Here is a 27,472-nt window from a genome sequence, read left to right on the forward strand (position 1 = left end):
CATAGGTGTGCGAATACCCACAACATTGACACTGGGTGGCTGTTCTGACTTTTCCATTAAGTACTTCAGGCCATGACTGACACCTGACTGGAAGTGTGCACTGCAGACGCATCTCTCCTTTCCCAAAACCATCTACAGACATAAACGCAAACCTGAATGGCACAGGTTCAAGTGCTGCAAAAGTGATGGAATAAAAAAAAGCAAAGAAATCTGTTTTTGAATATTCTTTTCCTAACACTAGTTATGCAGAGTCTATGCAACATAAAGATGCCACGTGTGGTTAAAAGAATCAGACATATGCCTGGAAGGTCTGAGAAAGATTTAACATTTCTTCCATACTTAAGCTATGAGACTTAAAGGGTGAGCACCGGTGAGAGATTTTTGGTCAATCAGCTATTCAGTAGTAAATGCAAATCAAATACATTGCGAGCCAGGCCCAGAATAATTATTAACTTTGCCCTCATATCCAATGTAACCATGTTCTACCCTATTAGGTGGAATCCATGAGAAAGTCTCTGTAACCGGAGAGAAGCAAACACATTTTCAATTCATATGAGTGCATACGGTCTTAAAAAAAAAAAAAAAAGTAAGTGGGGCAGTCCTGAACTTTCAATCAAAAGTCCCTACATGATATAAACACTATGAGAACCAAACTTTAACCAAAATATACCCTCCCTTTTGCCAGTCATTTTCACAAAGGTTGATGCATATGGGATCAATCCAACCCATGCTATGTAAAGAAACTATAGCATTTAGTTTAAAAAAAAATTCCCATTAGGGGTCCTTCACCTCAAGATAATGTAACTAAATTTAATGTGGGTATTACCTGGCCACCTGCTGCACATGCAGCCACTAGCCCATACTGGCCGCCTTCTTGTTTTAGTCTGTGGGCAGTTGCCATCACCAGCCGACATCCAGTGGCACCAAAGGGGTGTCCCAGGGACAAAGAACCACCCCATGTATTGAACTTTTCCATGGGTAGAGCTCCAACCTTGAAGAAAAAAAACAATGCATTAACTTCAATAATAAACAACCTCCACCTTTTTACAGAATGAAAAACACATTTTGACTTGATATTCCTGCCCATTCATCAGGTTGAATATTCTTTTTTTTATTGGGTTTTCTTATAAGTGTACATAACAGTCTTCATTTTCAGGACAGTCCCTTCAGGGACAATGCAATACAAAGTACTTCCAATCCCATTTCGCAATAACACAGTTGAGTATTCTACATCGCAGTAACATCATATTTACAAAGCAATAGTTGAATCAACGGCTGGCTTGAAGTAAGTTCGGGTGATCACGCAGGTGTGCTGTAAGTGGCTCCCAAATATCTGATGGTTTCGACGCGGTCGGTAGTTCCTCAGTATATATCAAAGAATGGTCTCTGCAATATCCAGCATCTTGTATCCAGTTTCACAGGGTAGCGATTTGCTTACTGTCCCAGTGCATTGCCACTCGGCGTTTTGCCACGAGTAACAGTATGGCAGTTCATGTCTTTTCCATAGATTTCAGCAGTATATGCAATCCCAATAAACATAATTGTGGTGTGCAAGCGGATGTACATGAAAGCAAAATACCCAGATGTGGGGTCACTATTTCCCAATATTGTTTTATCTTGGCACAGTTCCATGCCAGATGCACAAACTCTGCCTGATCAGTACCACATCTCTTACATTGCGCAGTGTCTCGTAACCCATATTTAGGTAATTTGGCCAGGGTATAATAAGCTAGATGGATACATTTGTAATGAATGATGCGGAGATTGCCATTAGGTGTGAGTAGAGTAAGGAGTGCACAGCATGATGTCCAGTCAGTCTGTCTGGAGGGTGTCTAAATGTTTGCTCCAATTGTCACGGGCTTTATGTGTACACGTCCCAATTTCCGCTTGAACTAGTTTGTAGAGTCTAGAGATTATGTTAGTATGAGTAGGAGTTATCGTCTGCAATGGCTGCAGCGTCGGGGGCTCAGCTGGGAAAGTGGGGTACAACTCCTTAATGGCTGCCCGCAATCTATGGTAGATAAATCTAAATAGCAGCGTTTGGTTGCTGATGTAGGACAAATCATCTAATGTAATGAAGGTGCCGTGTGGATATAGATCCCCCATTTGAGTGATCCCTATTTGTTCTAGGGTCCTCAGGCTATTTTGTTCTTGCGTGACTGAAAGAGCGGAATGATTAGATAGTGGCCGGTTTGGGGCATATAATCGTGGCTTTGCCTGCCTTCAGACTAATATTGTGCCAAGCTTCTGATGTTGTCCGTATCGTGTTTATTTCTCGTGGTGTTACGTGATGTTGAGTATGTGTGAGTACGCTTGATAGCGGTATGGGAGCTGTATCGCCATCTTCTACTGCTGGATGGGGCATATCTCTCACCGGGTGATACCAATAGTACGCGTATTGTGCCTGTGCACGTAAATAATATAAGCGTATATCCGGGATTGCGAAACCTCCCGAGGAATATGAAAGGGAAATGGTTAGAAGGCTTCCTTCCCAGCCCATATCAGCTTGCTGAAATTAGAGCATAATTGTTTAAAAATTGGAGCTGGGGGTTTTATTGGTATATTAATAAAAAGGTACAGCAGTTTGGGCAGTAGCACCATCTTTATCAGTGATATTCTATCAGCCAGTGACAAGGGCAGTGTAATCCACCTGGATATTTGCGTTTCTATGCGGTCTATTGTGGTGCCATCATTACATCTCAGCACCAGTTCCGCATCCCCATGCACCCAGATACCCAGGTATTTGATTGTATCTTCGTGCCAAACAAGTGGAAATTCCATTTGTGGTCCCTTGGTGCATGCCATTAGTGGTATGACAGCCGACTAACTCCAGTTAATTTTAAGTCCAGATGTGCCCATATTTTATATACTTGCGCAATAGTGAAGAGAGCGTCTCTTCCGGGTCTTGAAGGAAGAGAACCGTATCATCTGCATATAATGATATGATGATAGCTCTCGGGCTGAATCGCAGTGCGGCATGCGCACAATTCTGCCGGATCTTACACCCCAGTGGCTCCAGAGCGATGGCGAATAGTATTGGAGAGAGAGGACAGCCCTGTCCGGTGCTGCGCTGTATTACTATTGTGTCTGATAAGTGCCTATTGACATTGATACGGGCGGTGGGCTTCTTATACAATAGGGCAATCCAATTAATGAACATGGGTGATAAGCCCATCGCTTGTCGTGTTGTAAACAGATAAGGCCATTCACAAGAGTCAAAGGCCTTTGAAGCATCTAACAGCACTGCCACGGCCTGCAACTCCGGATTAAGCTGATGTAGTAGAGCAAATACGGTGCGCCTATTGTGCGCTGTCGACCGAGCTGGGATAAATCCGGATTGGTCCGGCAGAACCATCGTGGGCATAAGTGGCTGCAGTCTTGTTGCCAGTATCGTGGCTAGTATCTTAGCATCAGTGTTTATCAGCGATAAAGGTTTATAAGATTCTGCCTTATCTGGTCTTTTATCTGGCTTCAATAAAGCCACTATAAGGGCTTCACAGAGCGTTGAAGGAAGGATTTTGTTATTATAAGCTTCGTCATACATCTCCAACAATGGTGGAATGAGTAAATATGGATAGGCTTAATAAAATTCTGCAGTATATCCGTCAGGACCCGGTAATTTGCCATTTGGTAGCGATTTTATCGCTGTTAGTACCTCTTCCTCCGAGATAGGTTGAGCTAGATAGACACGATGTGTGTCAGACAGCCACACCAAGGCTATATCTTTGATGTAATCTAAAATATCGGTCTCATGTGCCGTATGCTGCGACCAATAAAATGCGCTGTATGTTTCCACAAGTGTTAAGTATGCCCGGGGTATCGTAGTGTAGGTTCCCACTATCATCCTCTATCCGAGTCACTGTGTGCGGTTTGTGTTCTATGCACACCTGTTGAGCTAGAACGCTGCCCGGTCGACGCCCCTCTCCCAATCTGCTCCCTACCTGGCGTCGGGAGATTTATTTGACTTCATCATCTGCTAGCGTATTAAATCTGTTCAGCTCTTCCCGCAATACACTAAGGGTGAGTGCACTATGAGATATCAGAACTCAACTGAAGAATTGTCAAGATTGCATACGTCGCCTAGAAGCAGAGTATGATTTCTTTCAAGATACCTGCAGTCGTGCTTATACAAACACCCCTCAGTGTGGCTTTAAAAGCTTCCCATAAGGTACCTGCACTGTCAACGGACTTACTATTGTTAACAAAATAATCTTCTATCGCCGTTTGTTGTGACCTTATATATGGAGTCTAGTATCACAGCGGCGTTTAATCGCCACACAAATGGTGGGGGTATGTATGTCTGTATCGTTAACACCAGGAGAACTGGCTTATGGTCAAAGTGTGTTTTGGGGAGGTGTGATATATCATTAACCCATTTGGAGACTTGCCTCGTAAGGAGCCAGTAATCTATGATCGACCAGCTGTTATTTACAGTTGGAGTGTGTGCTCTCCTGAGTTGTTGGGTTGCGCATGCACCATATGTCAATCATGTGGAATTCCGTCATGCCGCTGAGAACGATGGAGGCTGCATGTGTGTGCATTTCTGTAGTGTTCTGGGATCGGTCTAGTGTGTCGTCTAGCGCTACGTTTATGTCTTCCCCCCCCCTCCCCCCATATCAACACCATATTAGGCAGTGCACGTATCTGCGACCAGATGTGCGTGAAGACAGGATCATCACTGCTGGGACAATACACATAAATGATGCCTATCCTTGTGCCTCTTAAAGACACCAGTGATGAGGACATATCTACCCTGAGGATTGATAAGCGTTTGGTGTAAGAGAAAGCCTGTGCCCTTTCGTATAAGTGTAGTGACCCCCGGGCGTATGAGGAATATGTAGCAGAGACTACCAATTCTGCCTATCTGTTGCCTAGTTTATCTGCCTTATGCTTAAGAAAATGCATTTTCAGAAGGAGCGCAATATCAACACGGTGTCTGTCAAGTAGGCAAAAAAACTTATATTTTTGGTATTATTAAGGCCTCTTACATTCCACGTTAGAGCTTGTAAGGGCATGTTTTTAGCCTTCGAATACGTGCCTGCCATAATCAGCGGTTTCTGGTGGAACAAGCATTGTGTGCTTTGACCGTAGTTAGCGTATATTTGTGTGTATTATCCTTGAGTATGCAAGTTGATGGTGTGCATAATTGTGATGTCCTGGTATGTAAATGACTGACAGTTTAACAAAAAACCCCACCCTATGCAACCCCCTCCGCCATCCCAAACATGGCAAAGGCATGACCCCGTAACTGTTAACAATGTTACCCTTCCTGCAAGTCTTTCCCCAGATAAACAATAGTATTGTAGGGTACATAAGGGGGGCGGTGATCACCGGCCAACTGCTCCACCCTAGAATCGGGTGGGAGACCACGCCCTAACCACTTATCAATTTAAGCATCTAGAGGCATCATATCACAACCAAGATACAGAAATGAAGTAGTTATGTCACAGAGGTTCTTGAAAGAAAGCAATTAAACAGTAGTGTGTGTCATGTGCGATTCCGTGCACCAAGCTTACATGTTCAGTGATATATAAAAGTGGGTAGAGTAACTTACAGAGAATCTATGAGTACTTAAGTTCACTGTACCCACCACTAGATAGTGTACATCATGTTTGTAAAGGTTTCTGCTCTTATTCCACATCAGAAGTGGGATCCTGCTCTGCGTTCTCTCCTCTTGGAGAGTTACAACGCAGGGTCTGTGGGTGCTTCGACTGTGTATTTTAGAACTTCTTTAAGGTCGTTGCTAATTGTATTTTTGCAGTCTTCCGTGATTTTCTGACGTGCAGGATATAGCATTGCGCAGGGAATGTTAATATCTCAATTTTTTCTTCACTTCAAGGAATTTTTTCCGCACTTCTTACACTTGCGATGTGAAGTCCGGGTTTATGGAGATGTTCATTCCTTCATGTTGTAGCGTTCCAATCTCCTGGGCTTTACGAAGGGCCGCATCTCTGTCTCTGCAATTAAGTATCTTGGCAATTCTGGGACGTGGCCACACTCCAGGTATCGGTGATGGCCCAAGGGTTCTGTTAGCACGTTCTACAATGAAGACGTCCATGAAAGTCTCCCTGCCAAGGATGTTAACCAAGAGCGTTTCAACGTACCGTTCCATGTTCCCTGTTCGTGTCCATTCCGCCACTCCCATTACGCGCAGGTTGCAGCGGCGTGAACGGGCCTCCAAGTCTTCCGTTTTCGCCAGGAGAAATTGAATGGTTTTGTCAGCTTTCGTTTGTTTCAGCTCGATTTGTCGTTGCGAGTCTTCTGCTTCTGATATTCGGAGTTCCTCCCTGTCGATGCGTTCTGTATGTTTATCCAGCCTTTCTGACATGCGGTCAACCCGGTAGGTCAAGGAGTCTATTTTCCCATCGAGGATAGTGAGAATTGACTTTATTGTGGGAAACATCGCCTGGAAGTCCACTGTAGATTCTGATCCTGGCGTCGTGTTCCCTTGGTTCTGCTCCGGTGCCTCTGCACCCATGTTCCCCGTCTTCTTGTGTTGCTTGAAGTGCAGCTTGGGCTGATTTTTATCCGGTTTCCCCATTGTCGTTGCACTTCCCTAGTAATGTGGTACTATTATGGCAAGACGGGCTACAGCGCAATTACAAGCTCACTAAGACGCGATGTAGCGTAGAGGCGAAGAGGCTATGTCGCAGCAGGCGCCCGGGGGCCCTCCTCTCTCAGCCCAACTCCACCACACGCTCACCGCAGCAGCAGTAGAGGTCGTGGGATGTTCTTCAGTTTGTATCAGAAGTGCCACAGCGTGCTCAGCTGGTCTGATGCAGGCACAGAGTTTCCAGGGACATCAATCAGAAGCCCACCAGCAATGGATCCTCCATAGTTCCAGAGAAAACAGCAACTGGGACACAAGCTGTCACACACACTGGAGGAGAAGTATAACACCGCACACAAGGGGCCTTGTAAAAACACTCCGCAGAGGGCACCATCAGCATAAGTAATTAGCAGAATTGTCATAAATTGTGGTCACACTACGTCCACGTACTGCTCTTTCATTTGTCTCTACACCTCATGTGGGGGGTGCACAATCGTCAACAATCTGTCCAGCAGGCGTAGGCCTCTGTTATTTTCATCAGCCACACTGCCCAGAAAGTCACTCCTGCACACATTGACCCATGTCGCTATAGCCTGCGCCCATTGACCCAGACAGCCCACCTCCTATCCTGCACGCAGATGGGTATATATAGAGCGCTACAGAGTGGTGCGAGGTGTTCCGACTCGCCGGCAGGCGCTCACCACCCGGTGCCTCCGCACCGATGCCCACAAGGATTATCTCCACGGGCCGGCACTCACCTCCAGTGCAGCATCCGCACCCAGGGGGGCGTCACCGGGTCAACGCGGTCTTATGAGGCCGCAAACAGCCGCCAGTGATCTCTGGGCACGCACATGACACAGGCTGAATAAGGCGCCAAGCGCGCTCTCAGGTCCCCTCCACACAGCAGCGCCACGGCCTTGCGTGCCAGGACGTCACCACGCAGGCGGCCAAGAGATCACAATTGCCGCCTGGTCGGGATTCCAGCCTCGCTCCGCTATGGTTTGGGGCGTCGCTGATCAGTCTATAGTGCTCAGACCGATCGCAGGTGACCTTCGTCTCTCAGCTCATCCGTTTTTAGAGCAAAGTCACATCTAGATACCCAGAATAATTACATGATAGTGGCGTGGTCAGGAGAACTCGCCTAAAGCGCGGCCATTTCCATGCGCGGCCAGCTCCGCCCCCATCAGGTTGAATATTTGGAGGATACATCTTATAGGCTCTATGACAGGGTAGAGGTGAAGACAATATAGCTGGGAATGCTTGCCACAGGAATTGGCTTAATACACATATTACACAATGTAATTGTCAATCTTTTCAAGACCATAAAGGGTGTTATAAAATCATCTATATTGCTGGTCATTTCTCTTCAATGTCTTCAAAGGACAAGACTATATATTTAGCCACTGTGATATGCCGGTCTCAAAAACACAATGTAGGCAAGTTCTTCCAATGAGTATGCTAATCACATAGATTTCCATTTCTTGGCCTTACCTTGCTTTTCCTGCCCATGTATGTCTGTGCAAACCAATCAGAATCCATGGCTTTCAGATTTGCCAAAATCTGCCCCTACAATGAAAAGCAAGAACATGTGAACAGTGACAAACAGATGGGTTCTAACAACAGTCCTGTACACAAAGGCAGGAAATGATGCACACCCTGATATATGTGCCCAATGTTTGTGGGTATTACATGTTCAGATAGATTGTATATAAACCGTGAATGCCCCCTTCTCCAGTTTGATTAATTACCATATTGCACTGAAAGGGTTATCTTTCCAGACGGCGCTCTTGATGTTCAGTTTCTGTAGACCTATCCAAATACAGTACAGTGGCTCTAATATTTGTAGGGTGGCTACCTGTTATTTAAATGAAACGAAGAAGTTAGACTGATCTGTAGGGAATTAATCATGCAATGGGACGGTGACACCTACTGTGGGCATAGGGAAGTACAGGAGCCACTAGACTCAAGGGAGTTCAATTGACTGATTCAACTGGCAATATCAATGGATCCATAGAGGCTACAAATTAAACTCTGAAGGTTACAAAATTTGCAGGACAACGCCTGGGGGACCACAAGGCAGGGGTCGAAATCTGGATTCTTTAAAGCTTCATACAGTGGCAGCAGAGGCGATGTACATGGCACCCTAGGGGCATGGGGGGTCTGGGACAAAGCAGGCTCCTCCTTCACAGTAGTTGAGTAGCTGTAATCATTCTCAATGTTGCTTCCTTTAGGCAGCAGACTTTCTTCACATTGCCAGAATATGCTTACGCCTTGGAGGCTGTCCTCAGTAGGCTTTTCTAGCATCCTGGCTTAGATAGGTGATGAAGCTAGTTACTTCTCGCAACGGCCCTCTAGCTCTTCAGCCGGCAGGATCGTCTGCCTTCTTTCAACAAAACGGCTCCACAAATGCTTTACAGTCTGGAACGACCAGTACCACAGCTGGGAGCTCTTCTGTGGTCTCTGGTGTGCAGGTTCTTCTTGGTCAAGTGCAAACAACAAACTGGTCAATCAAACCAATATTTATCTTCCACTGATCTCCAGGGCTGGGCATCTAGGTGGTCTGCAGGTTTCAAATTTTTGGGAAATCCTCAAATCTTGAAGGGTCATGACCAGCTCATACCTGGGTCATGCAGTCCTCTTTAGTCATGTTTGTGTTGGCTTAGGAGAAATATAGATGGGCTTCAGAGAGAAGGCAGTTTCTAAATTTATACAAGCCTCAAGCACAAAGACAAGGCAAGAGAGGTTTCATTCGGTTCATGAGTACAGCCATTTCAAAAGGACCTTGCTAGTTATCTCTTCCACAAAAGCGACAAGTGCTTACAGGTAGGGAGAGTGGAGGTGCACATGCATGCTTTGGTGTCTGAGATGGACACTAGTAGCCTAAAAGGCATCCACCATCTTGTACGGCCCAACAGATGTAGAGTCCAATGGACTTCACAATTCACCTGTTCAAGCAAATGTGACCCCACACATACAAATGCTCAGAGGCAGGATGGTGGTCACGCCCTGATTCACGGCCTCCCAGATGCCACACTGGTTCGCCTTAAGGCCTTTTACACACTGCGGCACATCTCATCTAGGGACGAAAGAAATATGATCCTATCACCCCATCCTGTGCAACTCCTTGCTGGCCCGCACCACCTTCATAACCAGCTGCATCATTTACAAAGCCATCATGACCATCACCCTCGCTTATCTTGCAGACAAGCTCATCTTCTCTTGTGGCGTTCAAAACACCTGCAGCCAGCCTAACATCAGACTTGAGACAAAGTGGTGTAAAAAGAGAGAAAACACAGGGCAGCAGGTCTTTTCTATCGATGGACCCAAGATCAGGAAAAACATCCCTGTATCCATAAAGACCGTCAAAGACTCATCCACATTAGGAAAAAGTTGAAGACTCACCTACTTAAATAAGTGAATCATATAAGTCTAAGCAAGAGTTTCATAGATGGCATCCATTGATCAAAAGGCAAGTCAGGGATATGAGACACGTTTAATAAATGAGAGGAATTAGTAAAAAAACTTGCATTTGAACACTTACTGCAAACGCTTCATGGACTTCATAGGAATCAATGTCAGCCAAGGTCAAGCCTGCTTTCTCCAGAACTTTAGGAGTGGCGTAGGTTGGCCTAAACAAAACCAAAAAAAAGTGTTGAAGAATGCATATGAATCGTTTTGTCAAGAAACCCTAATAAAAAAGCATTTAAAGCATAAGATTGTGCACTTTCCCTAAAACATGGCAATACTGGCTCATACCCAATTGGCATATTGAATTTACTTATGCGTCTCTAGATAAGTGCACTACACGTGCCCAGGGTCTGTAAATTAAATGCTAATATTGGGACTGCAGCACTGATTGAGCCACCCACTTAAATAGGCACTTAACCAGGTCTCAGGCCTGCCATTGCAGAGCCTGTGTGTGGAGTTTACATTGTCATTTCGACCTGGCAAAATAAAACTTTTACTAGGCCTAAGCCTTCTTTTTAATACATATAAGACACCCCTAAGGTAGGCCAAAGACAGCCTAGAGGGCAGGGTGCAGTCTATTAAAAAAAAAAAAAAAAGGACATGTACAATTAAGTTTACATGTCTGGGTAGTAAAAAACAAAACCTCAAATTCGTTTTTCATTACAGAAAAACTTTTATCTCCCATAAAATAACAATGGCATTACCTTATTACTTGTTAGAAGTGTAATTTCCAAATGGAAAGAGATCACAGATTCAAGTCTGGAGTCTCTGGAATCACAATTTAAAATCCAAAATGATTACGTTGGATTTTAAATTGCAATTCTGAAAAAGCCACTTTTAGAAAGTTCACATTTTCTTATTTAATCATTTGGTGCCTGCTGGCTGGCTCTGATCACATCTCAGAGGTAGGCAACAGCTGGGCTTTATGTATTTCTCCTAGACAGTCAAACACACAATAGAAGCTTAGGTGTGATTTGATGGGCCAAACTGGCAAGATGGGAGGGAGAAGCTGGATCCAGCCTCACTTATACTGAATAGGCTGTGTCCACAAGGGTCCAGGATTGGGGTGGCACTACTTGGAAGGGTAGACTCACAGATGGCACAGTACAGGTGAAGGGGTTGGAAGTATTTCATGTTCCTGAGATTTAAGATCAGGAGGCCAGCCAGCTAAACTTGGATCCACTCTGGGTTCTGGGGTCAGGTGATGCAGGTTCAGTCCGTCTCACCCAGGCAAGGGGACAGCTGGCCAGAACAGCAAAGCAGCAGTCCAGCAAAGCAGCAGTCCAGCAGAGTGGAAGCCCTTCAGCAGCACAGCAGTCCTTCCTGGCAGAGTATCCACAGGTACAGAAGTGTAATGTATTGCTGGTGTCTGAGATCCAGTACCTATTCCCAGTGGTGCCTCTGAAGTGGGGGATACTTCAAAGACCGGTCATTGTAGTGCACTGAGGACCTGTCCTTCCAGTCTCACTACAAGCCCGCAGGCATTCCTGTTTGTCCTCCTGATAAAGAGGTTACTCTTATCTTGCAAATCACAACAAAGTTTCATTTCTGCTAGGACACGGAGCAGCAACAGGGTTTCACCAGAATTAAAATCAAGTCCTGGCTTGGCTGAGGTATGGGGTTGGAAGAGGACAGCCACAAGGAAGGTCCCATCTCTGAAAAGTGTAATGTTTCGGCTAGTGCAGATCGAAGTCTAGACAGTCTAAAGAAATACTGATCCCAAGGCAACAGTACTTTACTAAAGTTGTGGTTAATGGCCGAAAGCCACAGCCAACCAAATTGTCAGCGTTGTATATTAAACTTTAAACATCCCTCCAATTGGGATGTAGTGCATCACCAAAGTGTTTTCATTTTCTATATGGAGACAGTGAAGACTAGTTCCAGTGGGTCACAGATTCTGGGTTCTCTTACTCAAGACCCTTTGAGTGCAAGGTGATGCCTAGCACAAAACAGAAATATGGGTATAGGAGGCAAAGCAAGTTTAGGTGTAGACAGAAGCCGCTGTGGAATCTAGTGAATACAGACTCCTCTAGACACCTCTGGTGATACGGAGTAAAAGCTCATTACAAAAGACATACAGGTAAAATCTTCACAGGACGATGAAGATGACTCCAAGAGAACCAACTATTGTGTGCTCATGGCTCATGTACAGTGTCCAACATGCACATAATTTACCAAACTAACCCGAAATGCATGATAATATCTTGCCATGGTTAGAAAACACTATATAAATGCCAATAGAAGGTTACAACCCTCGCTCCTAATGCCAATTGCAAGCAGCACACTGCTTTGTGACAGTCAAGAAACCTGTTTCAAAATGTGAAGAATATACAGGATGCCATCTTGCATGGATGATACATTCACCTAGCTTAGAATTATTGTTGCCATCTTTTAAGACAAAATTCCCTTAAGGACAGGTCACAGTACTACTGAAAGATAGATAGGGAAACATAAACCAAGCTCAATTTTACAAACCATGAAGGAAAATTGAGAGCAAGTAAAAAAAAAGAATAGTCAGATTATATGTAGGAAATTCTGTTGAAGGAATGTGTAACAATTTTTAGCTTTTGCTTTAATTGTGCTGCTACATCATGAGTCAAAGTGTTATGTTTTTGTATTAAAGTCCATGAAAAACAAAGTACACTGTTGATATGTAGGTGTAGTAAACCTTCCACCTGGACAGCAAAAGGTGAAACATGTTTCTGTGCTAGCCTGCCTAGAAAGGGAGAAGCAGGAAACTGCTGCTAGAGTTGGAGGTTTTCTTATTGCTGTGAACTATGCCCGCACACTTGAGAATGGACCCACAAGTGCTGGATGGCGCACTCCCCGGGCACCCAAACATACCTTATGTGATCCCTATGCTCTTGGACCCGAATGCCTCAACACACGACTTTCCTTCTACACCCCCTCCCGACAGCTACGCTCCTCCCACCAAGCCCTTGCTGCTGTACCTCGCATCAACAAAACCACCATGGGAGGAAGATCCTTCTCCTACCTGGCGGCAAAAACCTGGAACTCACTTCCCATTCACCTTCGGCTCACCTAGTATTCAGAAAGCAACTTAAAACCTGGATATTCGACAAGTAATTCCCCACCCTTCTCCAAGCGCCTTGAGACCCTCTGGGTATGCAGCGCGCTATATAAATTAACTGAATTGAATTGCAAGGCACTTCTCTTTCCCATCTTCAGGCAGAGTGAGTAGCTCCTTGACCCATGCCAAACTCTGGCACTACAGCTTCCTTCCCCACAGGCTGCTGAAACGTGTGCGCACGCCAGCATGTGTAATTATTGCATACAAGGACATCCATGGCAGCTACTCCTGCTATAATGTGGATGGCTGTACGATGATGGCAAATTATGACATACTGGGGACATGCATGGAGAAAATGGAGCCCACCCTAGCTTAATGCTGGTATACTGTGGGGAGTTATGGTATGATGGTGCTATGGCACAAATGGAATTCTGATACACTGGAGTTCATCCAGGCTCAGAGAACTGAATCAGTGTAAGTGAACGTTTGTCGGATGCACACTGAGGTGCAAGGATAGCTAATCCCCTCTCCAAAATCTAGAATAGATGCACAGCCTGTATTTTGTAGAGAGAGCGACAAAATTTTAAGACGGCCAATTACATAGGGTAAAATGCGTACGTAATTACAGGTCCAAAGAATAATCAAGATAATGGTCAATAGTAAAACAGAGGTAGGAGAAAAATAGCTTCCCACTCACCCTAGCAAGAGCTGGTCCTTCGGATCTTGAGAGACATATACAAAATCCCTGTATGAAAGAAACCATAAGGTTAAGAGAGGAAACATGAGGATTGTCAAGCAAGAAAAGAGCACTGGCTCCACTTACCTTAAGTAGGCCTTTGGTTTGTATCCCATAGCAAGGGCCTTCTCCTCTGACATAAGGAGAACAGCTGATGCTCCATCGGTCTGAAAGAGAAAACATTACAAACTGATTATGAAGGGATGGTGTAATTACATTATAAAAACTATGCCAGAAAAGGTAAAGGGGTGTAATGGATGGAAAGGCTGGGCCATAGAGGGTAGCAAGAAGAAAGGCCCTTGTACACCTGAGACGGTCAATCACGTTGAACACAAAACCTCACCATAGGATAGGCAGGGCAGAGTCTTCGATCAATGAAGTCCTAAACAACACTATACTTGAAAGCAAGTTTGAGGTCATAGTACTGTCATAGAGTATTTATCTACTATCTAGTCCAGTAATCCAAAAGGATATGTCTGTGGCCAAAAGCACCTTACCGAACATGCTAGGCAGTGGGAAAAGGAAATAAAGGAGACTGGTCAGCAGTCCCCTATGCCTGTATGGGAAAAGGCAACAATAAGGAATTAATGGATCCATTTCATATTGTCATGGGATTTACACCACTGGTCTCAAAGTCATCCTCTAAAAGATTGAATAATTAAAAAACAGGAACAAAAACTGATCCCCCTCCCACCCATCTGATAAAACATCAAGGAAAGTCGCACCAATGGAGCATGAAGCAACACTTTACATCCTTTAACTTCTGAAGAAAAGTAAGACCCCCATGCTAATCTATTTGAATTCAGCAGCTTTAGAGAACATCAGTCCTCAGAGTCAGACACTGATACGAAGAAAATGTCTGAATGCCCAAGGTTTATATAACACGTAGTACAAATACACACATAAGAGCAAACACTTTCAGCCTACTAGAGTAGAGCACTATACAAACACTAAATTACAGGGAGTAACTTAAATCAGTCAGAGACACTGAATTTCATCCTACTGGTGTAAGTTTGGTTTCTTAAGCAGTCGACATGCGCACATTCTCTATTGTTTGACTTATCTCTTGGATTGGACTTTGGGCCACTTAACAGCACACCAGTTTCTCAAAAGGAAAAAACAGGCAAGAAAGAAGCAGCAAAGCTTCAAAGAGGAAAGGCACTGTGCTTCCACTGTAGCCAGAAAGACTGGCCTCCTCAGAGTTAACCAATGTCACACAGCTTACGCTTCCCACAAAGGGGTCCTGTACCTAGCCACCCCCCGCGTGTCAGGTAACACATGGAGTTAATATGACCGCAAACAGTAGATGACAGCCACACTTCATAACATAAGCAGGATCAAGATTGATTTGTATATCTGGGTCCAAACTGGGGTGACGTGGCGAGCACAAAAAATAATAGATTTAGGCCCAGATCTCTGACTCGGGTGAGTGTTTGACATTGTTTAGCAGTTCCTCCATCAATTATTCTTTTCACACTTGTCACCCTAAGTAGGACGAGGATGCCCAGACAAGGGTTCTGTGCTCGCCATGCAACTGGATTCAAACTATCCTGGCTGATGAAGGGTGATAGGACGAAACCAGTCCTAGGAAGTTTGTTTCCGTTCCTGGAAGATTCTGGCCTGGCAGTTTGAACTGGAATGTTCCCATTGGACGGGTAGGCGGGTCAAGACTGATTTGCATATAGCTGGATCCAAACTGGGGTAGTGTGGTGAGAAAAAATAAAACCATGGATTTAGACCCAGATCTTGGACTGGGGGCTAGTCTGACATTGTTCAGCATTCGGTCCATCAATTGTTGCATCAACACTATTCTAAAGCACCAGTCTCCTTTTTCAAACCTGCTGACAGAATGGTATCCACCTACACCTTCCTAGGATGCATTTCCTTATCCTTGTGAAGGAATGGAGGTGTCATGGCAGTGGATAAAAACGTACTCAACTGACCGATTTTTCTCTGATGCCTTAAGATATATAAAGATACTTGCTATTTTTATAAATTGATGTGGATCTCCTTCTTGAGATGGTACCATTTATTGATTGTGTGTATTTGCAAATGTCCGGTACTCCTCTGGGTTAGCCTAAGTCTGCTCGACCACACTACCCCCTAACATAGCACTTTGGGATTGCCATAGCAAGCCCTTGTCCACACATAATGGAACCGCTGGACTCTTTACATAGTATATCAGATTTATGATACCTCACACAGAGCAAGCGTCCTAGAAGTGAACAGTGTGTGTAAGCCAGTGACTCAAGGACACTACTCGAGTATCGTGTTGAGGAGACTCAACACAATACTTTGTCGTCTAGGGCTTTATTGGTTAATGGTGTTCAGCAAGTTTTCATCAGATCTGAGATGTGATGAAGTACACCATCTCTTTTTCTGTCCCGGTATTTAGCTCCTTGATGATCTTTGAATCTTTGCCACTTCATGCCCAATCAAAGCTTCTCATTAATTTGTTTCTAAATTTTCTATTACTCTTTTTCAGAATCTTCATATTACAATCCTTTGCAAGACCAGCGCAAGCCAGGCAAAGGAGATCAAGAATCTAGATTAATGTAGCATGTGAATATATGAGACCTCTTCTATGATTTTGAGAGCCACCAACTCATACTCCCTGGCATTCTTACATGAATGGGCAGTGGTTTGTGGATGGCTTCCTATGCCAATGATGCAAGACTTTAAAGATAGTTAATGAAGACTTACAGGTGTCATATCAAGTCTCAGATCTTTCACCTTTTTCACTATTGTGCGCATGTGCTTGGTGAGGGGCCCCTTACGGTGGCACACTTCGTGCTGCTGCCCTTAGGGACCCTCTTTAGTACCTCAGGCCCTATGGACGATTTTCTTGGGGCTTACAGTGGGTGGTTTTGTCAATTGGGGGAAATATTGTACAGTTTTGGGAAAGAACACGGGTACTGGGAAACTGGTTAGCAGGAACCCAGTACACCTCAGTCAAAGTTGCATCAAATACAAGACAAAAAGGGTTTCGCGTGAGGGGGACAACGGATGGAGGGCAGTAGGGGTAATTGCAACAAAAAATCGGTTTCCTACAACTACTATAACAGACCACAGCTATAGTGCAATAGCTACATCAATCACTCTGTCAAGCCATCGCCCTGCTTTAATTGGGACTGTGAGTTTAGTTCTATCAATCTAGCTACTGGAGCTATGTTAGGGATAAGAGAGTTTAGTTAATGGTCTTATCAATGTAAAGGTTTTCCGATCTTAAGGTAGGCCAATAAATGTCAACGTTGTTTGCAATCATGTAACAAAGGCCATGCAGCAAGAAAGCAACAGTATAGTTTTCAGTCGCCTCTCACTCAGAATGTGTGTAGAGATGACAAGTTCTCTAACTTTGTAGAGTAACTTGTAGTGGCACAGTGTTCAACATGCTTTTTTAGGAAGAGTTTTGCCATGAAGCACAATTTAAAGTGTTACCATAGATATAGCTCTATGTATGAATACCGTGGTACTATCAAAAATAAAATGCTGCACATTTTGGTAAAAGAGGTCTGTGTATAGAAACACGTGGGAATGGCTGCATCTTACCAGGAAGGAGGAGTTTGCAGCAGTGACAGTCCCATGGGGTTTTATGAAAGCAGGCTTTAGTTTTCCCATAGCCTCCATGGAAGAAGGACGGATTCCGTTATCTTTTACCACAGTATCTTTCCCTGTAAAAATAAAGTATAAAAATGAGTATGCCAATAATAAGGGAATATTCTACATATGAAATCTACAAATTGTAAATGGCACAGAGATCACATATAGGATAAAGAGACGTAATGCATGAATATACTATAATGCACAGTGTTAAAACAGCAGCCTTAATAATTTCAAGTAGGCAAGTATTTTGCCTTGAGAATAAGTAGGTCAATGGGAAGCATACACAGCAGCAGCAATACAAATGGCATAAATTAAGTTTCGGCACCGGAATATTTAGCCTTATGCAAAGCTGGCACGGAAACTAGAATGTGCTTAGATTTCAAAGCCAAAGGTTTCAGGTCAGCACCGGTGTGGGGACGAGTAGACCCCAAGCGGAATGCTGTTTATGTCCCAGCGCCGAGCCCGAAGGAGAGGAGTTTGAAACTTTTTCTCAGTGCCGACCTTGGCCCGAAAGCAGAGGAGGGAGCGGAGCCTTTTTTATAGAGGATATGGTAGGGGAAGGAAGTCTCTTTACTCACGACCTGTTTTCCCGGTGTGAGGTCTTCGGCATCGGAGTCTGCTTCAGATACGGAGATGTGCTCCTCCTCCATTTTGGCTTTCAGTACGTGGGATTCTTCATGTTCGGATTAGTCTCAGAGGAGATCAGACGCAGAGCCGCTTTGTTGGTGCATTTCGAGCGCGACGGTCAGGGAGCGTCTTCTTCAATCAAAACGACCGACATGCGGCAAAGTCTTACTCGTCGTGTTCCATTTATAGGCAAATGTTGGACACTTTGTGCAAATCGGTGCGAGGAAACTTAGCTCGACACCCAGGACAGGACCTGAATGGAATCCATTCCAGCGACTACTATTGACCCCGGCGAGGGTAACAAGATTGATAAACAATACCATTGAGGATAGTGGATTGCACGTCGATGGGGGTCCGAAGAACGGTGCCGAACCAGAGTGCAACAATTCACATCTGAACCCAATGGTGGAAAAAAAAAACACAATGGAGTTGATGCCCATGTGCACTATCACCGAAAGGAGGAGTCAACTACCTCGTGACTGGAAATACGTGTTCTAGGAAAAACAAAAGTGCAAACATCCGGACCCAACACTAGATGGCGATCTATGCATAGCATATGATCTAATGCACATACGCCTCGAACATTTGATTCTGCAAACCACTGCCATTATATAGCCTAGTTAGTAGTAACTGGTAACTAACTAGTGGCACAGTTATTTAAATTCTCTCTGGAAACATGGACCCACAGTTTTTGCAATATTCTATCAAATAATTTCCAACTATATACTTCTAAAGATGTATGATGAAATATGTCTATCCTTAACTGCTGTACGAATACTCTTATAATGTTGGGTATCTTGAACACTGCAATATCCTAACCTGCATCAAAAGCTACCCACTAGCAGCTCCAACAATACAGCCTTCTTCTAACAGGTACAATTAACCCTGCTACTTCCTTCAAGGCCCGATATACTTCTACTAATGAAATCTAAGCTGAATCAAACACATAAATAGCCTTTAGGTACTGATACAACTCTGCCAAAGTAGCCATATCTTAAACAGCAACAACTATTGCATTTCTTTGGCTAAGGCACACATCTGCCAATCCAGCTTTCTCCTGGTTGTTGCTACCCCTTCATGGAATTGTTCTGCCAATTCTGTACTGTGCTCCCACATGCCAGAGAACTATTTGGATAGAAGTTGTTTCACCTAATTGTGAGATGCAGCTGTACACGGTCAAGAAGGTTACCTAGCTTCATGCTAGCAAGGATTCTGGAAAACTACTACAACTCTGCCACTATAGCTATATTGTAGACTCATCTCTACATTACCAGATCGAGCAGTAACCCAACTCCTCTAGATCTACATCTTCTGGTTTAGTAAACATTTACAGAGTTAGAGAGCATTACTTTACTTAAGAATCCGGCATGCTGCCTGTCTTTTGCCTATGGAGAGAAATCAGGGTCACTCTCGGGCAAAACACTTTTTTAGCAAAAGCCCAGCACAGTTACTTTCATAAATAAATCCAAGAGTCTGGCAACCTAATGGTAAGTGTGTTACAGTAATTACATTTGTCACAAGGCTCTCTAGCAATGAGAAATGAGAACTGTCCACAAAGTTTGCAATTCTCAGTGCAAGAATCAAGAACTGTACGTGCAGGCATCAATCAATCAGTCATTTGTTAAGCACACTACATACCCGCGAGGGTCTCAAGGCGCTGGGGGGGGGGAGGGGGAAGGGGGGAGAGGGTAAGAGGGGGTTGGGGTGCGTGGGGGGGGGGTCGTGGGGGCCGCTACTGTTCGAACAGACAGGTCTTTAGTATCCTCCTGAAGGTCAGCAGAAGCAGAGCATTACTGTAATGCTCTGCTTCTGGAATCCCCGGCCTATTTGATTTCCAGACTGCAAAGCATCCAGGCGGCAGCAGCAAAGCTGGCACTCTCCCGAGAGCGAAGATCCTCTACCACCCTCGCTCTGGCCGACCTTCACTGGTTACCTGTACATCAAAGGATCTGTTTTAAATCCCTCTGCATTGTCTTTAGGGCAGTACACGGGATGGGCCCCCGGCCACTTCAAAAGAAATTCAAATGGTATACACCCACACGGTCCCTCCGATCCTCATCCTCTAATCTCATAAGCATACCCAGAATTAGGAAAGCCACTTATGGTGGTAGAGCCTTCAGCATAGCCGCAGCTCATCTGTGGAATAAAATGCCTATCGACATCAGGAAAACAGACGAGCTGATGGCTTTCCGGAAAAAAGTGAAAACATGGCTCTTCCCCAAAGCGTAATCTCTCCTGAACCTTAATACTTCTCCTCCCCTCCTCTGTTGCACAGCATTTCTCAGCAATTTGTACATAGCGCCAGGATGCCCGTAGGGTTGCAGATGCGCTTTACAAATGATATAAATAAATAAAAATCAGCAGGTCTTTGGTCTGTCGTAGGCTCACTGGGAGGGTGTTCCAGGTCTTGGTGGCGAGGTGGGAGAAGGATCTCCCGTCGGTGGTTGTTCTTCAGATGCACGGGACGGTGGCGAGTGAGAGGTCGGCGGAGCGGAGCTGGCGGTTGGGGGTGTAGAAGGAGAGCCGTCTGTTGAGATAGGCTGGGCCGGTCTTGTGGAGTGCCTTGTTTGCGTGGATGAGGAGCTTGAAGGATATCCTCTTGTTGACGGGGAGTCAGTCAAAGCTTTAAGTAAAGGTTTACAGAAAAGTGTCGGTAATCGGATTGGCACATGATGAAATGACCACTCGCATTGAGTGCCATTAGCTGATTTGCTAGGTTAAATTATTAAATTCTGGTGGAATATTATGGGTCTTTAGACTGCGGAAAGTTAAGTGGTAGGTCTTTAAAATGTGTAAACCGCTCAGAAAGATGTGCAGCTAATGTGTGCAATCATTTTCGAATTCAACAACTTCATTACCCAATCAACAACATGCACTGCAACAAGAGTCAGCCAGTATTACACTTCTCACTAATTCTAATACTAAAAAGGTATTACAATCTGAGAGAACTATCAACTCCTCATTACACAGTGCCACACATGTATACACCAACACTTTCACTATCTAATAGGAGCAAAACAAATTGCAGTTTGTCACTTGTCTCATCCATTAATTCATCACATTGCCAGAGCTGAATTCCAATGATCAGGATAAAAAATGAGGTCCTACCAGGCACTTTGTATGGTATCACATCTGAGAGCAGTCCCTCATCCTGAGCTTTCTTGGCACAACTGTGAGAACGCAGGGCATACTCATCCTGTTCCACTCGAGACACACCAAAAGCAGCAGCAAGGCGATCTGCAGAGTGCCCCATAGTCTCACTGGTAGAGAATTCAGCCACAGCAGGCAGCTGGGGAGAAAGAAAGTTGAAGTCACCATTCACAATACTGCGTAAAAACTGCATATTGGCATTGCATTTTAACATTCCTGTTCAAAGTAAAAACACTTCTATGTATGAGCAAAATAAAATTGTTGCGCAATAACGTCAGCTGCATGGTGTGCAGTTGTGTGTCCCTGTCTCAAGTGCCCACCTGCTAGTTATCTGGAATCCTGGTTTGACTGTTGGTCGTAGCCTCACACTAAACTAGTGTATGATTAGAGACCTAGGCCTGCCCTTTGACACGAGCGAGGTATTTGATCTGTCCTGTCACCTGAAGGGTCAAACCAAACGTGACCCCCATTTCCTGGCAGTGGACAACTGTCCCTGTTGTGGGTTTAGAATGTACAGTGGTGGTGGTGGCAGCAACATATATTTTGTGAATCCACAAGGGGAGAGGGGGGGTTTGAGATAACTTGGCACACAAACTATTAAAAGGGATAAACTGCACCTGAGCATTACTACCTGCCCTAGAGAGCTAGAACCCAGAAGGGAGGGATCAGCCTAATTACTCAAAGGAGGGTCACTCAGGACGGGGAGGACAGGAGAAAAAAAACAAGGCAGAGTAGTCCAGGTTTCAGTAACATAATTGTACCTGTAGAATGTTCTGTGAGATATTAAGTTTACATGTGTATTAAAGAACCTTTCTTTAAAAGAGTAAAGCATTAGGTTGCATAATTGGTTACTGTGTTGAGCTCCCAGCTTGCGCACCCCACACTACCTCCCTGAGAAGCCTGTGATTCCTTGCCATCACCAACAATGAGATTCAAGTGCTGAAGGGGTTGTACGTGGCCCACAATTGCTGAGCCATACTAGCACAGACCCCAGGACACCAAAAGCAAGCTACCCCAGCCTCAACAGCCAGGAGCCCCCGCTTGCCACGTGCTCCCCCTGAACGGGGTCAGACAAAAGGTCTTTGAGGTTACCCACATGCTTAATACACATACACACAGTGTGATACAGAAAGCAGTCAGCTACATTGATCTGCAAACAGCAGCTGTGCCCACTTAATGACAGACAATGAAGGACATCAATCACTTCAGAAAGGGGCTCAGTGGGATTGCAATTCCCGTACAGCAAACTGACAGTGCAGATTTGCGGACCAATCAAAAAGCAGTAAACACGCTCTACATCTAAATATCTGAAAGTCTTAATAAATGTCGTTCTTACCATGTAAGAGAAGTTAAATTACCTAAAAGCAGTTCGATCTGGAAACAAATTCTATTAAATGTATGAAATATTTACTATTATGTAAAAGTGCCAGGCCATAGATTAAGGGTTCTCTAGGACTCTCCCACCAACTGCCTGAGTGTCCTTTACTTTCCTCTACTGATCATGAACGTTTGCAGTTGCACTGGAGAATGTCCATGTTTTACTGTGCTTTTCATCTGCAGAGCTCCTGTAGGTAGATCGTGTGAATGCATTTTACAAAGTGTCATGATGTTATTTTTTTTCTCTTGTCTATGTGCTTCTGTTGCGCGAGGCTGACCGGTCAGATTTGGAACACTGTTACGTTCTATGTGGTCCGGTCATTCTTGGAGTAGCGTTTGCTGGAGGTTAAACAGGTACGGGAAACTCGCATTCCAAGGAAATATGATGATTTTATATTGTATTGATTTTGCCGTTTCATGTTTTCACTTTGTAAACATGCACTTTTTACATTGTTTATTACTTATGTTCTTGTACACTTGCTTTATGTTTTGCATTGTTTTTGTTTTTCTTTCATTGTTTATTTCTTTTGTTTCCTGTAAGAGAAGATGTGTTATGATGTTATATCTCTCTTGTCTCAGTGCTTCTGTCGCGCGAGGCTGACCGGTCAGACTTGGAACACTGTTACGTTCTATGTGATCCGGTCATTCTTGGAGTAGAGGTTGCTGGAGGCAGGAGTCTGGGAACCCTGTCCTTGGAGAAGCATAAGGAAAATGCTACTTACCAGTATGCATCTGTTCTTGGCATGTAGAGCTGCAGAGTTGTACACTTAGCATTAGATCGCCACCTGGTGTTGGGCTCGGATGATTGCATGTTGTCTTCGTCTTGGAAGAAGTCTTTGTAGTCATGAGATAGGTGACTCCTCCCTTGGACGGTAGTGCGCATGGGCATCGGCTCCATCCTTAGATTGTTTTTCGCCATGATGGGAAATGATGTAGTTAGTAGAAGTAAAGAAAAGGATGTCCATGCGGGTGCATCTACGTAAGATAAAACTGGAACGGATACAGGTCCCGGGGAGGCGGGAGGGCTGTACAACTCTGCAGCTCTACATGTCAAGAACAGATGCATACTGGAAAGTAGCATTTTCCGTTCGAGGCATATGAGCTGCAGATTGTACACTTAGCATCGATTGTGCAGCAGTGTCTCCCCTAGCGGTGGTCACCTGTATCCGTTGCAGTAGTTTGAAAGAGAGTTTTAACCCTTTCGATGCTCATGACGAGCTCAGCTCGTCATGATGCACAGTTGAGCTGTGCTGATTGCGAGCTGAGCTCGTCATGAATCATGCACTCAATCATTTTTCAGCACGGGGGGGAAAACGCCTAGCAGCCAAGGTGTTAAGGACAGCTTAGCCTACTGCAGCTTGCTGCTTGGCTTACACATCAACACAGTAGTGGTTAGCAAAGGTGTGTGTTGAAGACCATGTTGCCGCCTTGAATAGGCCCTCTAGGGGTATGTTTCCTAAGAAAGCCATAGAGGCTCCTAGTTTGCGTGTGGAGTGCGCTCTAGGAGGAACTGTTAATGTACGTTTTGCTTTTTGACAGCATATTTGTATACATTTTACAATCCACCTTGCAATTCCACCTTTAGAGATAGGGTTGCCTTTATGAGGTGGAGAGAAAGACACAAACAGTTGTTTTGTTTTTCGAAAAAAGGCTTAGTTCTATCCATATAGTAGACAAGAGCTCTTTTAATATCTAGTGTGTGTAAAGCCCGTTCTGCTACAGAGTCTGGCTTTTGGAAAAACACAGGTAACTCTACAGATTGATTTAAATGAAAAGGAGTAATGACTTTTGGAAGGAATTTTGGATTAGTTCTTAGAACCGCTTTATTACGATGTATTTGTAAAAATGGTTCTTGTATTGTGATAGCTTGTATCTCACTTACTCTTCTAAGAGAGGTAATAGCAATATGGAAAGCGGTTTTCCACATGAGGAATTGCAGTTCACATTATGTAAAGGCTCGAAAGGGGGTCCCATGAGTCTTGTAAGAACAACGTTTAGGTTCCACACCGGAGAAGGTGGCAACCTGGGTGGGATGATTTGTTTTAATCCTTCCATAAATGCTTTAATTGCAGGTACTCTGAAGAGAGCCAGATGTCTGTTTTGTAAATATGCTGCAATTGCTGCAAGGTGCAGGCGTATGGATGAATATGCCAAGTTACACCTTTGTAAATGTAAAAGGTAGCGAATGATATTCTGGATGGAAGCATCCAGAGGATCAATTTGGTGATTGTTGCAGTAAATGGCAAATCTCTTCCATTTAGCTGCATAGCACGCTCTGGTAGTAGGTCTCCTAGCTTCTTTAATGAGGTTCATACAGTCTGGTGGTAGGTTAAGATAACCAAACTCTAAGATTCCAGGAGCTAGATCGCTAAATTCAGTTGACCTGGGTCTGGATGTCTGAGGTCTCCATGGTTCTGCGTTAGCAGGGATGGAGTCAGTTGTAACTTTTGGTGTAGAACTAGAGAGAGTTCAAGCAGTGTGGTGTACCACGGTTGGCGTGCCTATGTGGGAGCTACTAGGATTAGTTTGAGAGACTGTTGTCTGAGCTTGCGTACTACTAATGGTATTAGTGGTACTGGCGGAAAAGCGTACGCAAATCTGCCTGACCAGTTCATCCATATTGCATTGCCCTTGGACAGCGGGTGTGGAAACCTGGCGGCGAAGGGTGGGCATTTTGTGTTTTTGTGTGTGGCGAACAGATCCATGTCTGAATGACCCCACTTGTGAACGAATGGTTGAAGAACCTGCGGATGTAGTTCCCATTCGTGAATTTGTTGTGTCTGCCGACTCAACAGATCTGCTATCTGATTGTGAACTCCTGGAAGGTGCTCTGCCAACAGATGTATGTTTTGAGGAATGGCACATCTCCAAATGTTCCGTGCGAGCTGGGACAGTTTTAGAGAGTGTGTCACCCTCTGTTTTTGTATGTAATACATGGCTGTCATGTTGTCCGTCCAGATTAAGAAAGCTTTGTTTTGTACTTGTACTTGTTTTGAGTGCTAAGAATATTGCTAGCAGCTCTAGATGGTTGATATGGAACTGTTCCATTGTCCTGGAGTTGTATGATGTAGGAGATGGGCTCCCCATACTGTGAGATGCGTCTGCTGTAAGCACTAGCTGTGGAACAGGTTAGAGGAACGGCCGCCCTTTTGTCAAGTTTTTGGTGTTCCACCACTGCAGAGAGCGATGTGTGCGGCTGTCTACCAACACCAGGTCTGTTAGTTGACCTTGAGCCTGGTTCCACTGTTGTGCAAGACATTCCTGTAACAGACGCATTTGCAGTCTTGCATATGGTACTATGAAGATGCAAGATGCCATCATGCCTATTAGTCTCATGAACACTCTGGCTTGCAGAGAGTGTTGGTGTTGAAAGGCTGTGACTAAGGCTTGAATGCTCTGTATCCTTGCTGGACTGGGATACGGTAGAGCTGTAGACGTGTTTATTGTAGCCCCTAGATACTGATGTATATGAGAGGGTTGCAGGTGCGACTTGGTGTAGTTTATTGTGAACCCTAAGTTGTGCATCGTTTGAATTGTCTGTTGTGTGTGTTGGACACACTGAGTGAATGATTTGGCTTTTATGAGCCAATTGTCTAGCTAAGGGAAGATATGCATTTGTTGTCTCCTGAGGTGTGCTGCTACTACTGCTAGGCACTTTGTGAATACTCGTGGTGCCGTTCTCACTCCGAATGGAAGGACTTTGAACTGATAGTGTTGTCCTTCCAGTACAAACCTTAGATGCTTTCTGTGAGCAGGATGTATAGGAATGTGGAAGTAGGCGTCCTTTAGGTATAGTGTCGTATGGAAATCGCCTTGTTGCAGCAGTGGGAGCACTTGTTGTAAAGTGATCATATGAAAATGATCCGATTGTACATACTGGTTGAGGGTCCTGAGGGCGAGAATTGGTCTTAGTGTCCCGTCCTTCTTGGGAATTAGAAAATACAGCAAGTATTTGTAAAGGAACTATTTGAATTGTGTCTTTAGTAGAAGTGACATAACTTCTTGTTTGAGCAGAGTAAGGTGTTCTGTAGACATTGGACGCTGCCTGGGTGGCATGTGTGGAGGGGTTGCTGCAAGTTCTAGGCAGTAGCCATACTGGATAATTTGTCTTACCCACTTGTCTGTTACGGAGTTCCAGACAGGCAGAAATTGTGTTAATCTGGCCCCCACAGGGGTGGAATGCTGTTGGGGGAGCAGAGGGAAGTCACTGTTTTGTAGTGGAAGAGGTTTGATTATTCTGGTCACCCCAACCTCTTCCCTTGTTGTTATTTCCTCTACATCCACCTCTAAAATATCCCTTTTTAGAGTATGTTTGTGTGCTAGATTTGAAGGATGTTTTATTGGCTGCCCCATTTTGTTTGGAGCCTCCTCTGTAGAAGGAGCGACGAAAAGAACGCTTAGCTTGTGTGGACTCTAAAGCCCTTATAGATTTGGCAGTGTCTGTATCCTTCATCTTTTCAAGTGCTGTGTCTACTTCTGGTCCAAACAGTTGGTTTTGATTAAATGGTTGATTTAAAATGGTAGTTTGCACTTCCTGTTTAACCCCTTCGCTGCTGATGACGAGCTCAGCTCGTCATCAGCCATGGGTGGCGTTTGCTGATGACGAGCTGAGCTCGTCATGTAACGCGGTATTTTTAAAAATGCCGCACAGCGCAAAAATCACCGCAGCAGCGATGCGGTTAAACCCCGAAATGCGTAGCCACGCATGTATCCTAAGTACGACACTAGTATTTACAGCTACATCTAGTGCGCACTTGATTTAGGCATTAGAAATTAACTTGCCTTCTTGTATAAGGTTGTTTGCTTGTGCCTTATATTGATCAGGTAGATGGTCTAATAGTTTCTCTAGCTGATCATAATGCGCCCTATCATATCGTGAGAGGAGGGCTTGTGTATTAGCTATACGCCATATGTTAGTAGCTTGCGCAGC

The 27,472-nt window shown here is 44.5% G+C and overlaps 1 protein-coding gene across 1 annotated transcript in view; it reads right to left on the minus strand.

The window, feature by feature from the left end:
* Positions 1–27,472, minus strand: part of HADHB (hydroxyacyl-CoA dehydrogenase trifunctional multienzyme complex subunit beta) — a 147,903-nt gene that overhangs the window by 1,555 nt on the left and 118,876 nt on the right. Inside the window, exons 9-15 of the mRNA XM_086928100.1 lie at positions 21,124–21,304; positions 17,335–17,456; positions 13,873–13,952; positions 13,747–13,794; positions 10,092–10,179; positions 8,042–8,116; positions 827–991 (exon numbers count right to left, since the gene is read on the minus strand). Coding sequence (XP_086784226.1) covers positions 827–991; positions 8,042–8,116; positions 10,092–10,179; positions 13,747–13,794; positions 13,873–13,952; positions 17,335–17,456; positions 21,124–21,304 — 759 coding nt within the window. The remainder of the gene's footprint in view (positions 1–826; positions 992–8,041; positions 8,117–10,091; positions 10,180–13,746; positions 13,795–13,872; positions 13,953–17,334; positions 17,457–21,123; positions 21,305–27,472) is intronic.

Source organism: Lissotriton vulgaris, chromosome 6 (genome assembly GCF_964263255.1).
Source record: "Lissotriton vulgaris chromosome 6, aLisVul1.2, whole genome shotgun sequence".
NCBI classification, from domain to species: domain Eukaryota; kingdom Metazoa; phylum Chordata; class Amphibia; order Caudata; family Salamandridae; genus Lissotriton; species Lissotriton vulgaris.